Consider the following 17641-nt stretch of genomic DNA (forward strand, 5'->3'; position numbering starts at 1 on the left):
TTACCGATGTAGCAACATGGAACAAAAATAACTAATAGTCGAAGCTGTGCAATTATTTCTGCTCATTTTAATTTTTATATTATAGGAAATATGTATCATATAATAGTTGGCATTCGACTGTTCTAATATTACAATTAGTATGTTTCCTAGATATAATAAGTACAAAAATATTATTGTTACTACGTGGGAATATTTAAAATTAATTCGTTACATTTAAATATATAATAAGGAGAATTAGAAGTGTTTATGTGTTGAAATAATGTCGACTGTATGTAAAGGGGAAGTAGCCCCAGAAGTACCCAGTATGATTGTGGCAGTCGTGTAAATGGTACAAATCAATACGATATCCGTTAATCGCGAGAATCAGTATAAAGATTTCTTACAGTTGTTCTTTTTTTGCGATAGATAACTATCCATGATTTTTCGTGCAGTTTTTAAATAATTATGTGTAAACTGGATTCTACAAATTCAATTATTGAAAATCCATCGTGATTATATAATTGCATGAAAGTACTTATGTCTGGCAACATGACGGTAAGCATTTAATATGATAATATGATAAATATTTTTGAAATAAACGGCTAGAAATTAAATATCGCAGAGTAACAAATCCTAAATGCTAATTCAAGGAGGATATAAAAAAAGGCGTCTGTTTTAGATACCTATTTTCAGCGAATTTAACTATTATTCTTTTATTTCCAAATAGAGATACGAATCCATAGCAATTAAAGTTTTGATTCCTACGTCTCGATTTAAAGTTTTGGTTCGTAATGAAATGTATACAATGTATGTATAAATGAAATGTAATATCGTGTCGATAATACCAAAGAACCGTCTGAACCTTCGAATATGATTCCATATTTAAAAGTCACAACAATCTTAAATCTTTGACCTTGTGTCTTGACCGATCGTTATCATTTAAAATTTTGAATCTTTCAGCCTGATTTAAACTGTCACGACCCAACAAAACATAAAGTTCAAAGCTTAAAACTGTTGCGTCTTATAAATATCGATTATATCATATTGTATCATTCGAATAATCATATTCGAAGGTTCAAATGGTTATTCGGGATTATCTATACGACATGTTAATATATTTCATTATTTAGAAAAGATATTTAAGAAACATATAAAAACCTTTCAAATTACCACTGGTTTGGAGGACACTCAAAGGAAATGATTTTAGAAGAAAGTTGTCAAAAGCATAAATAACCTTTAGCAGACGTCAGTGAAAAACTCAAGTACGTTTTCTATCTATAATAATATCAAATAACATCAAGCATATTTTAATGCTGTTGATAGAAATACCATAAATTGTATTTCTATTAAGATAGGAAAAAGAAAATTTTTCAATTCCTTTGAAAAAATATTAATATTTAAATACTTATTACTACTAGGATTACGAGGTCCGTCAAGTTGACGGATTTCAAACTTCGAAATGAAATATCTAAAAAATTTTAACCATTTTGCATCGGATATTAATCATTTCATCTACAGAATTTATACACACAATTATTTTTTCCTTGGCTTTCTAATTTTTTAAATCTGTATGTAGTATACCTATCTCTAAATCCCGTCAAATTGACGGGCTAGCTGATTTCATAAACAAACCGGTTTTCAAATACTGTGAAAAGGTTTCAGTTATTATAGCCATTTCCCATTATTTTCTCCGCTTATTATAAGTATTTACAATAGGATAATTGAATTCGACCACAGTATTTTCTTTTTTTGATCAATCCTCCTTTTCTAGCAATTATGAGTAAATCCAAGAGATATAATAAGATATTGAACATAATTGTCAACATCAATGAAGATCGTTCTGAGGACACCTCCGAAGGAGATTAATATGAATTAGGCCAAAGCGAAGCTGACAATGAAAGTTCTGAATACACTGAAAATGGAGAGATACAAGGACCTTCGGATAGTGGAGAGGAAAACTTCTTGAAAGTGTGCCGTAACATGAAAAAGATACGTATTTTTTCTAGTTCTAACTTCGAGGATGAAAGGACGAGTATTCCAAGCATCTCAAAATGTAATGGGAGAAATTGAAATTGAAATTGACAGGACACAGTGGATAAAACTGAAAGCAGGCAGATCTAGGGGTAGGATGCCCGTTCGTATGATATTCAAGGATATCGCAGGACCTACTGGTTATGCTAAGAGAAATATTATGTCAGGTTCTGTAACTAGTTCTTTCGAATTGATAATTGACAGACACATAATGGAACACATAAAAGATTGCACTGAAACCGAGACTCATCGAGTTTTGAAAAAAGACGGACAATCACAGTTGCTGAGTCGCGTAGTTTTCTAAGAATTCTATATGCCCAGGGTGCATGTGAAGCGAGATCATTGAAAGCCTCCGAAAGATTACAAACAGATAAATTTGCACTAATATCCGAAATATAGAACAGATTTACAAGTAATAGCCAGGCTTGTTACAAGCCATATGAAAATGTCTCAATAGATGACCAATTATTTCCAACGAAAGCCCAATGCAAGTTTACGCAATATATGCCGAATAAGCCTTATAAATTTGACATTACGTTTTGGTTTGCAGTTGACGTCCAAACAGAATATATTTCGAATGGTTTCCCTCATATAGGGAAAGATGAAACTCTATGTTCAGGGGAAAAAAGGACAAGATGACTTTGTTTTCGTCAAATTTATATAAATCAGAAAACTGTACTCTTACTGTGTATAAAAGTAAGCCTAACGTAAAAGTCCTCCTTCTAAGGACCAAACATACAGGTATACAAATAGAAGACAATCATAAACGTGTTCCAGAAACCATTGCTTTTTATAATAAAACAAAGTTTGGTGTGGACGTCGTTGACCAGATGGCACGCAAATATAGTGTGAAAGCAGGGAGTTTCCGATGGCCCTTTCAAGTATTTTTTTCAATATTTTAGATTTGACAGCGATAAACGCGTGGATATTGTGTAAAGAGTGCACCGGATGGAAAATATCCAGAAAGGAGTTCATATTTTGTCAAAGATCAGACGCTTCATTTCTGTCACTTTCAACGTCCAAAGTGCGAAAAAGTTGCCAAGTGGACTACTGCAAAAAAAAATAGAAGCAATAATTGTTGTATATATTGCAGAAAGATCGTACGCGGAAAATGCACAAACAAAATTCAGTATATTTGTAAAAAAATGTGCTCAATAAATATGATTACCCTATAGCGTTAATGTTATTGTTATCATTTCCGTGATAGTATAAAAAAAAAGACTTTCTATTTACTAATAATCTATTTAAACGTGAAGCCTAATATTGTTCAATTCAGACTTAATTTGAATAAATCGATTTTTTAAAGAAAATAAATATTTTCGTTTACCCGTCAATTTGACGAATCCTCGTAGAAATAGGTATATAAGAAACGCCCGTAAACCTAGTGTTAAAAAGAAATAATTGTAGCGGCACGCGACAGTAAACATTTCAACAGTTTCTGTCCCGTGGCTCGCCACACACAGACCCTATTCTTCGGGCAAGATGATTACCGGATGTCGATGCATCTCCACAGTACATGTTCAGCTAGCCGGAGGACCCGCTATAAATCTTAGGATTTAGTTAACTAAGGTCCTTCAATCGGACAAACAGTTTTTATCCTATAACAGTCCCTAAATCTATCACCTACTACGGGAATATACGGGAAATCTGCTTTTTTCACGAACAACGCTTCCCGCTAGCAACTTTATCTCAAGGGCGATTAGCATCCTTCTTCAACCACCAACATAGAAATTAACCAATTAATAGGAACGTCCATTTCCCTCACTTTCCGAACGAAGGTTTTCGTCGACAAATCCGATGATCTCGTGTTCTTAGGCACACCCCATCATAGTTTTCCTCTGCAGCATCATCGTGACGGAAAGTCATTCTCTCGTGAGGTCTCATTAGCGAGTTACATAGCATCTTTACACTCGGTGAATATTCTACGTTTTAACAAAGAGTTAGTTTAGTAATACTTGTACCGTAGACAAGCTAGTTGAGTATAACTTGGACTTTGGAAGAAAGCGCATTTTGATATCTCGTTGACCGCGAATTCATTATTGAACCTGGGATCACTGTCATTAGCATCTCGAGTATCTAATTATCACGGTTAACTGTCAAATTCGGTAATAATCATATTTGTACGAGTAAATATCTTCTCTATTGCATAACAACAATGTCTAATCCAAATGAATATTCGTTACACGCCCCTAACCCTAATCATAATGTGAACCCGACAGATATATAAAAAACGCCCGTAAACGTAGTGTTAATATCTGTTCCGTGGTATGGAATTTATGTTCGCTTAAAAGTTTAATTAGACTACCTAATTAGAAAAGAATTATAATTTCTATTCTTAACAAAGGTATCTGTTTTCCAGATTCACAGGAGATTGAATCAGGGCGATGGTTTAGATCCTGACGGTTTATCACTGCCAAGGAAAGCTTCTTGTTGTCTCTGCGAATCACGATGGCGGCAATGCCTAGCATGTTATTTCGGTTAGTTTTCACTCTTGATATTACGTCAGGTATTTATTCGTAATTTTAATACGCAGAATGCAATTCCCTTTCCTTCCCCCAATTGATGTTTCATAGTGGTGTTCGTGAATTATTTCTCACTTTCGTACCACCGCTTAAACTTGCATTTCTATTCCATCCTACATTACGATAAATTTAACATTTCGATTTTGATATTCATCGCACTGATTCTTTATTATATCATAAATCGAGTGCACACTTTTATATATTTATGAGAAATCTGAAAGCGAAGAAATGTACATTATTACACACTAATACACCTATACTTATCGCAAGACTCTAACAAATTTTACTTCATGTAGTATTTTACTTAATGCACATATAATGCGAATGGATTAACAGATTATTAATAAAATAGTTAAGAAATAAAACTAGTGGAAGCATTTCACTTAACATCGCAAAGAGTCCAATTACTTATAGCCTGCGGTATGTATTAATTATAAATATATTAACAGTATATATTAAAGATATAAATTTGCGTAAATATACGCAGTGTAATTATAAAACAACCGCAATTAACATATGCTATATATAGCATTACCTGTTTCTCATTCCAGCAATGCTAACCATGGTCGTAGTCGGAACAATCAACGGATGGACAACGATTTCTCTTCATTATCTAATAGCCGTGACCGGCAGTGTGCCGCTAACGTTAACACACGACGAATATTCATGGATCGTTTCTTTGACAATAGTTGGTTCAATGATCGGTGCACTTGTGGCTGCTGAGTTGGCCGATCGCAGCGGTCGTAAACAATGCCTCCTTATATGCAGCACAATGTTCACTGTAGGCTGGTTCATCATCTACGAAGCAAATTCCGTGCCAATGCTATACCTTGCTCGGTTGATTCTCGGTATAGGCGTAGGTATTGCCCACACGATAAATCCCATGTACGTGTCAGAAGTCGCCAACAGAAACCTCAGAGGCGCCATAGGTACTATAATTGCGGTGAACGCATTAAACGGGTCATTGTTAACCTGCATCCTAGGACTTTTTCTGACGGACAAGACACTCCTCACGGTTCTTGTAATAATATCTTTTATATCCCTCTTCACGAACACGTGTTTCCCCGAAACTCCGTATTTCTTGTTAGCAAAAGGTCGAAAGCAGCAAGCACGCAAGTCGATAGCATTTTACAAAGGCGTCGCAGATCCTCACACAATGGGATTCGAACTACATCCTCTATACGCACAAACCAGAAGCGATTTACCCTCACAATCCACAAGCGATTTACCCTCACAATCCACAAGCGATTTACCCTCACAAACAAGAAGCGATTTACTCGCACGGTACAGAAGGGAATTACTCGCACAGTACAGAAGGAATTTACCCTCACAATCCAAATGCGAAGCACACTCAAAGCCCATGCGGGAAGTAGACAATGAAGCCACGTCCGATTTACACTTACCATCCAGTAGCGATTCAAACTCACGATACATATCCCCAGTACACTCAAAATTCATATGCAAAGTACAAACACAACCCACGGGCGAATTACGCGTAGTATACTCGCAAAACTCGCCCGGATTATCACTCCAAACCTCGCGCGAATTACACTCACAATCCAGAAGCGACTTACACCGACCATCCACAAGCCAAATACACCGGCCCTCCACAAGCCAAATACACCCAGACCACATATTCAAAATACACCGACCATCCATAAGCGAAATACACCAACCACCCACAAGCGAAATACACCCGCAAGCAACAAGCGAAATACACCCACAAGCAACAAGTGAAATACACCCACAAGCAACAAGCGAAATACGCCCAGAAACCACTAACGAAATACACCGACCATCCACAAGCGAAGTACACCGACCATCCACAAGCGAAGTACACCGATCATCCACAAGCGAAGTACATCGACCATCCACAAGCGAAGTGCACCAACCATCCACGAGCGAAATACAGCCAGAACCCACAAGCGAAATGCACCGACAATCCACAAGCCAAATACACCGACCATCCACAAGCAAAATACACCCAGGAATCACAAGCGAAATATACCGACCATCCACAAGCGAAGTATACCAAACATCCACAAGCGAAATACACCAACCATCCACAAGCCAAATGCTCCGACCATCCTCAAGCGAAATACACACAGACCACACATATGAAACACTATCACGATTCACTGAGGATTTACACGAACGGGCTAACATAGATGAGACACACATAGATTTCACTAAATATAACTGGTCAACCAAGCTGCGAGCAATGCTACAACGAAGCAACAGGAAAGCTCTGTTTATCATGCTTGTCTTGGTCATGGCACAACACCTTAGCGGAAACTACATCACTACGCAGTATCTGAAAGTGTTGTTTAGCAAAACAGCGATCGCTCTCAATCCATACAAAGCGACGATTACGATCCACATTGTCAGCGTTCTATCTGGCAGTTTCACCATCGCAACAGTGGAATATCTTGGAAGAAAAACACTTTTGATTATGTCTACGCTTGGAACGTGTTGTCCATTGATTGTTTTAGCAAATTATCTTCTCTTAGTTGAACATGGGTATAACGTTTCAATCACCTCTATTCCCATATCCACCTTAGTTATGCAACAAGTAATGTTTCAAATTGGCTTAGGTACGTTACCCAATGTTCTCCGATGCGAGTTATTTCCTGCAGAACTAAGAGGCTTTGTTGGTGCCATTGTTGTGATTTTCGATGGTATAATTGGTATTACGGTGTCGAAACTGTATCAAGTGATTACCAATAATATAGGATCGTATGCGAATTACATGATCTTCACGGCATCAAGCTTTTTGGCATTTTTGATAGTGTACATATGGATACCGGAAACAAAAGGAAAAACATATCGCGAGATTGAAGCGCTTCTAGTTGGTGAAAATTTGAATTCTTTGAATGAAGAAGTTAGAACCGATGAAATGGAAACTCATAGAATATGACAGGAAAAATTGCACCGTACATCCGTGGCACGGTGCCTACATACTCGGAATAATTTATTTCTCATTTTTATTAGTATAAAGATAAAGATCTACAATTTTATCACAATATGCAATTTCTGTAGTAACGGAGTTGTATACGTTTCTACCTGTAATTTTAGAAATGTGTCTAACAAAGGTGACGGTCGTTTACAAACATATGTATCGTATAAATTGATTTGCATTGATCTCAAACTAAACTTTTTATCCATTTCATAACACGAACAATATCAATTAACTCGAGATAATTGAACAACAGTTTGCGAAAGTAAAAAAGTAATATATTAAAGAATGACAAGGTGACATAATACCGACCAGAACAATTTTTAATATCTCAACTGTTATCTATGCTGTTATCTTTTGTTTCCAATATATAACATATGTATAAAACATATACATATGCTAATATTGTCGCAATAAGCAGTAGGTATGCTGAGAAAGTCAGTATTTATGGAAAAAATAATATAATATAATTAACATAACGCATTGCTAATAAGTACTTATATTATATTGTGTTTTGTCGCTGATAAGCATATGTATATACATATACAATTATATATGTGTAAGACATAGCCTTTTCGGCGTTATATTATAGTTATTACTGAAAAATATTTGAATACGTTTGTTCGAATATTACAGTAATTACTGTATCTTAACACAGTGATAAATATCTAGCCTTGTCTAGCAGGAATTCTATCGAACTGTTGAATGTTATCTTCAGTAAATAATGGCTATAATAATAGTGTTCACTTCAGAAATTTATAATATTTCCTACTTTTAATATACAATAATTTACGAGAAAAATTAAATATCGACAATTTTATAAAGTTTTGTCTATCAACAATTATGTATTTATAGTATATCTTTTAAACAAATATATTCCTTATTAAAAAGCTACAAGAAACATGGAAACATTACTACCCATATAAAAATCACAAACAAGATATTGAATGTTCCATTTTATTTAAGTTTTATTATAGACGAATTTATTACAGACACCCCTAGTGGAAATTAATTAAATGAGTCCAAATAAAGACGAGTCAACTGTAATACCAAATACTGCTAAGGTCCTAAACCTACGTCATGCTAAATCGGTTACGTCGAGAACAACATTAAAATGTTAAGAAAACCACCGAGTTCACTGGGTAAATTACTCTGAATAGCAACTTTCACTTCTACGGTAACATCACTCCTCCTCTTTCCCAAAATATTACTGATTTTGTATTAAAAAATTAGGACAAATCCTGTTTTGCCATTCATTTGCAAAATATTAGTTCTTTGATCGTTATGGAAAACAATCAACATAAAGAGCTTTTAGAACGACCGAAGCGGAAATTTGACGGAGACGTGACATTATATGGGACTCTGTGTCGCGTGTTCTGAAATACCGACATCGAAAAATATCAGTCTTTTTCATGCTCCCTACAATTCATAACATTGCGCCGCGACGATTGTAATTATCTGAAAAGGGTACTCGCTAATGAAAATGAAGAATGAAAATAAAGAGAAAACTTCCGCAAGTAAAAGTTGAATAATTTAATGATAAAAAATAATGTATGCACCCAAAACCACCGAATGACAATATCCGCAATCACTTAGTTGCAAAGTCAATAGCTCAAAGCCAATGTATACAAGAGTCCGATGATTCTTTGAGTCGTGAGCCTGAACGCAATCTTATTCGATATAATTGGGACAAGTGCACCAGGAATCGAGCAATACTGTAAACATTCACAGAAATTATAGATACGATGTAAGTGTACCGAGTGTACGGAGATGCAGATGCAAGGAGGGAAAATGATTTGGGCGAAGCGTTTCTCTACTGAGGAAATTTCAAACGAAAAAGTGTTTCGACGCGTGAGATATCGTAGAAAATACGACAGTTTCAGTGGGAAACGTCGAAATAGAGCGAAAGTAAAGAGAAAAAGAATTGCTGCGACAAAGGAAGCTATTGCTCCACGAAATTAAAGATAATTCAAATGCTGGATTATGATCGCTGGATGGATTATGAACGTTACCGATGTAGCAACATGGAACAAAAATAACTAATAGTCGAAGCTGTGCAATTATTTCTGCTCATTTTAATTTTTATATTATAGGAAATATGTATCATATAATAGTTGGCATTCGACTGTTCTAATATTACAATTAGGATGTTTCCTAGATATAATAAGTACAAAAATATTATTGTTCCTATGTCGGAATATTTAAAATTAGTTCGTTACATTTAAATATATAACCAGGAGAATCAGACGTGTTTATGTGTTGAAATAATGTCGACTGTATGTAAAGAGGAAGTAACCCCAGAAGTACCCAGTATGGTTGTGACAGTCGTGTAAATCGAACAAATCAATACGAAATCCGTAAATCGCGAGAATTAGTATAAAAATTTCTTACAGTTGTTCTTTTTTAGCGATAGATAACTATCCACGATTTTTCGTGCAGTTTTACACATTTACGTGTGTACTAAATTCTACAAATTGAGTTACTGAAAATCTATCGTGATTATATAATTGCTAGAAAGTACTTATTTCTGGCAACATGTCCCAGCGTAGGACGGTAAGCATATAGTATGATAATATGATAAATATTGAAATATTGAAATATTGAAATAAACGGATAGAAATTAAATATCGCAGAGTAACAAATCCTAAATTCTATTTCAACTATAACATAAAAAAAGTGTCTGTATGAGATACCTATTTTCAGCGAATTTAACAATTATTTGTTATTTCCAAATATAGATACGATCTCTACGTCTCGATTTAATGTTTTGGCACATAATGAAATGTATTAACATATCGCATCGATAATACCAAAGAACCGTCTGAACCTTCGAATATGATTCCATATTTAAAAGTCGCAATAATTTTAAATCTTTGACCTTGTGTCTTGACCGATCGTTACCATTTAAACTTTTGAATCTTTCAGCCTGATTTAAACTGCCACGACCCACCAAAACATGAAGTTCGAAGCTTAAAACTGTTACGTCTTATAAATATCGAATCATATTCGAAGGTTCAAACGGTTCTTCGGTATTATCAATACGACATGTTAGTATATTTCATTATTTAGTAAATATATTTAAGAAACATATAAAAACCGTTCAAATGATCATTGAATTGGAGGGCACTCAAAGGAAATGATTTTAGAAGAGAGATGCCAAAAGCATAAATAACCTTTAGGAAACGTCAGTGGAAAAACTCAAATACATCTTCTATCTATAATAACATCAAATAACATCAAGCATATTTTAATGCTGTTGATAGAAATATCATAAATTGTGTTTCTATTAAGATAGGAGAAAGAAAATTTTTCAATTACCTTCAAAAAATGTTAATATTAAAATTCTTATTAATATCTTTTCCGCGGTTTGGAATTTATATTCGCTCAAAAGTTTGATTAGTCTATCTAATTAGAATAGAATTATGATTTCTATTCTTAATAAAAGTATCTGTTTTCCAGGTTCCCAGGATATTGCCTGAGAGCAGTGGTTTGGATCGGGCAGCTTTATCACTACAAGAAACAGCTCGTAGGTTGTGGAACTCAAAATACCGGCAGCAATGGCTAGCATGTATTTCCGGTTAGTTTTCACTCTTGATATTACGTCATGTATTTATCTGTAATTTTAATACGCAGAATGCAATTACCTTTGCCTCCTCGAATTGATGTTTCATAGTGATGTTCCTGAAATATTTCTCACTTTTATTGACTTGCGTACCATCGTTTACAGTTGCATTTCTATTCCATCCTATATTACGATAAATTTACATTTCGATTCAGATATTCATCGCACTGATGCTTTATTATATCATAAACCAAGTGCGGACTTTTATATATTTATTTTATTTATTTTATATATTTATGAGAAATCTGAAAGCAGAAAAATGTACATTATTACACATTAATATACCTATACATATCGCAAGTCTCTAATAAATTTGACTTCATGTAGTATTTTACTTAATGCACGTATAATGCGAATGGATTAACAGACTAATAATAAAATAACCAAGAAATAAAACTAGTGGAAAGCATTCGTGCTAACATCGCGAAGAGTCCATTTACTTATAGTCTGCGGTATGTATTAATTATAAACATATTAGTAATATACATTAAAAATACAAATTTGCCTAAATATAGGCAGTGTAATTATAAAACAACCGCACTACAATTAACATATGCTATATACAGCATTATCTGTTTCTCATTCCAGCAACGATAACCATGGGCTTGGTCGGTACAGTCCACGGATGGACAAAGACTTCACTTCTCCATCTAACAAGTGGAAGCGACGACGTACCGCTAACGTTAACACAGGACGAACATTCATGGGTCGTTTTTTTGACAGTACTTGGTTCAATGATCGGTTCACTTCTGGCTGCCCAGTTGGCCGATCGCAGCGGTCGTAAATTCTGCCTCCTTGTATGCAGCACAATGTTCACCATAGGCTGGTTCATCATCTACGTCGCAACATTACACGACGTGCCACTGCTATACCTTGCTGGGATGATTCTCGGTATAGGCGTTGGTATTGCCCACACGATAAATCCCATGTTCGTGTCAGAAGTCACCGGCATCAAATACAGAGGATCCATAAGTGTTTTAATCGCAGCGAACGTATATACTGGGTCACTACTAACCTACGCTCTAGAACACTCGCTGACGTACACGTCACACCTGGTGGCCCTTATAGTAATTTCCAGTATATCCATCTTGCCGCTTATGTGCTTACGCGAAACTCCGTATTTCTTGGTGGCAAAAGGTCAAAAGGCGCAAGCACGCAAGTCGATAGCATATTACAAAGGCATCAAAGATCCTGAAAGAGTGAAAATCGAGCTACATGCTCTACGCGCAGAAGCCAGATACGGATTACACCAACAATCCAGAAGTGATTTATCCTCACAATCAGGAAGCGATTTACACCCACCGTACGGAAGGAATGAGCCCCCACCGAACAGTATCGATGCGCCCCCACCGTGCAGCATCGATGAGCCCCCAAGGAGCAGCATCTTTGAGCCCGAACCGTGCAGCATCGATGAGCCCCCAAGGAGCAGCATCTTTGAGCCCGAACCGTGCAGCATCTTTGAGCCCCCACCGAACAGTATCGATGAGCCCCCACCGTACAGTATCGATCCGCCCCCACCGTGCAGCTTCGATGAGCCCCCACCGTACAGTATCGGAGCGCCCCCACCGTACAGCATCGATGAGACCCCACTGCGCAGGACCAACTTGCCTAACTTATCATTAAGTAACGATTCACCCCCACCGTACACAAGCAATTTACCCTTACAATCCATATGCGAAGAACACTCAGACCCCGCATTGGAAGTAGTAGGCACAGAAGCCACGTCCGATTTGCACTTACCAACCAGTAGCGAATCACCCTCAGAATCCATATCCTCAGTACACTCAAAATTCAAATGCGAAGTAAACACACAACCCACGGGCGAATTACGCGTAGAATACTCGCGCGACTCGCCCGAATTACCACTCCAAATCTCGCGCGAATTACACTCACAATCCACAAGCGAAGAACACCCACCATCCACAAGAGAAGTACACCTGCCATCCACAATCCAAATACAGCGACCATCCACAAGCGAAGTACACCTACCATCCATAAGCGAAATACACCCACCATCCATAAGCGGAATACACCGACCATCCACAAGCGAAGTACACCCACCATCCACAAGCGAAGTACACAGACCATCCACAAGCGAAGTACACCGACCATTCGCAAGCCAAATAGATCAACCATACACAAGCCAAATAGACCAACCATCCGCAAGCGAAGTACACAGACAATCCACAAGCGAAGAACACCCACCACCCACAAGCGCAGTACACCCACCATCCACAAGCGAAGTACACCGACCATCCACAAGCGAAATACACCGTCCATCCGCAAGCGAAATACTCCGACCATCCGCAAGCGAAGTACACCGGCCACCCACACGCGAAATACACCGACCATCCACAAGCGAACAACACTCACAATACACAAGTGAAGTACACCGACCATCCACAAGCAAAATACACCAACCATCCACAAGCGAAATACACCGACCATCCACAAGCGAAATACACCGTCCATCCGCAAGCGAAATACTCCGACCATCCGCAAGCGAAATACACCGAACATCCACAAGCGAAATACACCGACCATCCACGAGCGAAATACACCGTCCATCCACAAGCGAGATACACCGACCATCAACCAGCGAAATACACCGACTATCCACAAGCGAAATAAACCCAGACAACATATGCGAAATACAATTGCGACCCAGAAGCGATTTACGCACACAACCGAATGTGGATTCACGAGCATCAACAGGCATACCTGAGTCATACATGGATGGAACCAGATATACCTGTTTAAACAAGCTGCGAGCAATACTACAACGAAGCAACAGGAAAGCTCTGTTTATTATGCTTGGCTTGATCGTGGCACAACAATTTAGCGGAAACTTCACCGCTATGCACCACCTGCAAAAAGTGATTAACAGCAAAATAACCTCTATCGATCTATACAAGGCGATGATTTTGGCCGAGCTTGTCCGCGTTTTTTCTGGCTATTTAAGCGTGTCATTAGCGAAACGGTATGGAAGAAGAAGACTTTTGATTACGTCTATATATGTGTCATCTGGTATAAGGGTGGCTTTAGCAATTTGTCTTTGGGTAACTAAACATAGGATTGACAGTTTCATCGTTTTTGCTATTTTCGTGTTGATTTTAATTTTGTGTCAAGGATTCTTTCAAATTGGTTTAGGAACGTTACCCAATACTCTCCTATGCGACTTATTTCCTACGAAACTAAAAGGCTTTGTTGGTGCCATCGTTGTGATTTTCGATGGTGCAATTGGCCTTATCGGGTCGTTACTGCATCAAACATTTCCAGATATTCTAGTGTTCGAGATGATTTACCTTCTCTCCGGGATATTATTATTCATAGCATCTTGGTTGGTGATAAAATTTGTACCGGAAACGAAAGGAAAAACATATCGCGAGATTGAAGCGCTTCTAGTTGGTGAAAATTTGAATTCTTTGAATGAAGAAGTTAGAATCGATTAAATGGATATTAGTAGAATATGACAGGAAAAATTGCACCGTACGTCCTTGGCACGGTGCCTACTTACTCGGAATATTTTATTTCTCATTTTTATTAGTATAACGATGGGGATCTTCAATTTTATCACGATATGCAATTTTTGTAGTAACGTAGTTTTATTCGTTCGTACGTGTAATTTTAGAAATGTGTTTAACAAAGGCCATGGTCATTTACAAGCATTTGCATCGTATAAATTGACTTGCATTGAACTTAGAGGAATACATGTTCTCAAACTAAACTTTTTATCCATTTCATAACACGAACAATGTAACAATACCAATGAACTCGAGATAATTGAACAAAAGTTAGCAAAAGTAAGAAAAGTAATATATTAAAAAATGGCAAGGTGACATAATACTGACAAGTACAATTTTTTATATCTCAGCTATTATCTATGCTGTTATTTTTTGTTTTCAATATATAACATATGTATAAAACATATACATATGCTAATATTGTCACAATAAACAGCAGGTATGCTGAAAAAGTCAGTATGTATGGTGAAAATAATATAATATAATTAACATAACACATTGATAATAAGTACTTATATTATATTGTGGTTGTCGCCGATAAGCATATGTATATACATATACAATTATATATGTGTAAGACACGGTCTTTTCGGCGTTATATTACAGTTATTACTGAAAAATATTTGAACACGTTTGTTCGAATATTACAGTAATTACTGTATCATAACACAGTGATAAATATCTAGCCTAGTCTAGCAGGAATTCTATCGAACTGTTGAATGTTATTTTCAGTAAATAATGGCTATAATAATAGTGTTCACTTCAGAAATTTATAATATTTCCTACTTTTAATATACGACAATTTACGCGAAATAACAAATATCGACAATTTTATAAAGTTTTGTCTATCAACAATTATGTATTTATTGTATATCTTTTAAACAAATATCTTCCTTATTAAAAAGCTACAAGAAACATGGAAACATTACTATCTATATAAAAATCACAAACAAGATATTGAATGTTCTATTTTATTCAAGTTTTATTATAGATGAATTTATTGCAGACACCCCTAGTGGAAATTAATTAAAGGAGTCAGAATGAAGACGAGTCAACTTTAATACCAAATACCGCTAAGGTCCTAAACCTACGTCATGCTAAATCGGTTACGTCGAGAACGATATTAAAATGGTAAGAAAACCACTGAGTTCACTGGGTAAAATACTCTGAATAGCAACTCTCTCTTCCACGGTAACATCACCCTTCCTCTTTCCCAAAATATTACTCTTTTTGTATAAAAGAATTCGGTCAAATTCTTTCTTGCCATTTATTTTTGCAAAATATTTGTTCTTTGATCGTTATGGAAACAAACAACATAAAGATCTTTTAGAACGACCGAAGCTGAAATTTAAAACTGAAAGTAAAGATCGAGTTAAATCTAAAACTAAATTACATTTATATTAGAATTCTCTGTGAGATGGTAATTCGTATATGTATCGATATTTCACACATTCACTATTATAAAAACGCGACTAGACGTGACATTATATGGGACTCCGTGTCGCGTGTTCTGAAATTCCGACGTCAAAAAATATCAGTCATTTTCATGCTCCCTACAATTCATAACGTTGCGTCGCGACGTTTGTAATTATCTGAAAAGGGTACTCGCTAATGAAAATGAAGAATGAAAATAAAGAGAAAACTTCCGCAAGTAAAAGTTGAATAATTTAATGATAAAAAATAATGTATGCACCCAAAACCACCGAATGACAATATCCGCAATCACTTAGTTGCAAAGTCAATAGCTCAAAGCCAATGTATACAAGAGTCCGATGATTCTTTGAGTCGTGAGCCTGCACGGAATCTTATTCGATATAATTGGGACAAGTGCACCAGGAATCGAGCAATACTGTACACATTCACAGAAATTATAGATACGATGTAAGTGTACCAAGTGTACGGAGATGCAGATGCAAGGAGGGAATATGATTGGGGCGAAGCGTTTTCCTACTGAGGAAATTTCAGACGAAGAAGTGCTTCGACGCGTGAGAGATCGCAGAAAATACGACAGTTTCAGTGAGAAACGTCGAAATAGAGGGAAAGCAAGGAGAAAAATAATTGCCGCAATAAAGGAAGCTATGCTAAGCTTGGAGCTATGCTCCAAGAAATTAAAGATAATTCAAATGCTGAATTATTATCGCAACGTAGACGATGTTGCAAATGGAACAAAAATAACTAATAGTCGAAGCTGTGCAATCATTTTTGCTCCTTTTAATTTATATATTATAGGAAATATGTATCATATAATAGTTGGCATTCGATTGTTCTAACATTATAATTAGGATATTTCCTAGATACAATAAGTACAAAAATATTATTGTTCCTATGTCGGAATATTTAAAATTAGTTCGTTACATTTCAATATATAACAAGGAGAATCAGAAGTGTTTATGTGTTGAAATAATGTCGACTGTATGTAAAGAGGAAGTAACCCCAGAAGTACCCAGTATGGTTGTGGCAGTCGTGTAAATCGAACAAATCAATACGAAATCTGTAAATCGCGAGAATTAGTATAAAGATTTCTTACAGTTGTTCTTTTTCAGCGATAGATAACTATCCATGATTTTTCGTGCAATTTTTAAACATTTACGTGTGAACTAAATTCTACAAATTGAATTACTGAAAATCTATCGTGATTATATAATTGCGAGAAAGTACTTATTTCTGAAAACATGTCCCAGCGTAGGACGGTAAGCATATAGTATGATAATATGATAAATATTTTTGAAATAAACGGATAGAAATCAAATATCGCAGAGTAACATATCCTAAATTCTATTTCAACGATAACGTAAAAAAAGTGTCTGCATGAGATACCTATTTTCAGCGAATTTAACAATTATGTGTTATTTCCAAATAGACATACGAATCCATTGCAATTAAAGTTTTGATTCCTACGTCTCGATTTAAAGTTTTGGCACATAATGAAATGTATTAACATATCGCATCGATAATACCAAAGAACCGTCTGAACCTTCGAATATGATTCCATATTTAAAAGTCACAA

At 36.1% G+C, this 17641-nt stretch overlaps 2 protein-coding genes across 6 annotated transcripts in view; both read left to right on the plus strand.

Moving 5' to 3' along the window:
* LOC138187074 (uncharacterized) overlaps window positions 1-2073 on the plus strand; it is a 31396-nt gene extending 29323 nt beyond the window's left edge. Inside the window, exon 3 of the mRNA XM_069127549.1 lies at window positions 1751-2073. The gene's annotated coding sequence lies outside the window, so the exon portion shown is untranslated. The remainder of the gene's footprint in view (window positions 1-1750) is intronic.
* Window positions 1-7459, plus strand: part of LOC138187071 (uncharacterized) — a 55447-nt gene extending 47988 nt beyond the window's left edge. For 3 of the 5 annotated variants that reach the window (XM_069127541.1, XM_069127540.1, XM_069127542.1), the window contains exons 2-3: window positions 4370-4487; window positions 5084-7459. In XM_069127541.1, coding sequence (XP_068983642.1) covers window positions 4370-4487; window positions 5084-7449 — 2484 coding nt within the window. In that variant the 3' untranslated portion in view covers window positions 7450-7459. Of the gene's footprint in view, window positions 1-4369; window positions 4517-5083 lie in introns of those variants that run through there. The other 2 variants (XM_069127543.1, XM_069127539.1) reach the window with 2 other exon arrangements.
* Window positions 7460-17641: the final 10182 nt, after the last annotated feature.

The sequence above is a fragment of the Bombus flavifrons genome, chromosome 14 (assembly GCF_040668555.2).
Source record: "Bombus flavifrons isolate JBK064 chromosome 14, iyBomFlav1_principal, whole genome shotgun sequence".
Taxonomy (NCBI): Eukaryota; Metazoa; Arthropoda; class Insecta; order Hymenoptera; family Apidae; genus Bombus; species Bombus flavifrons.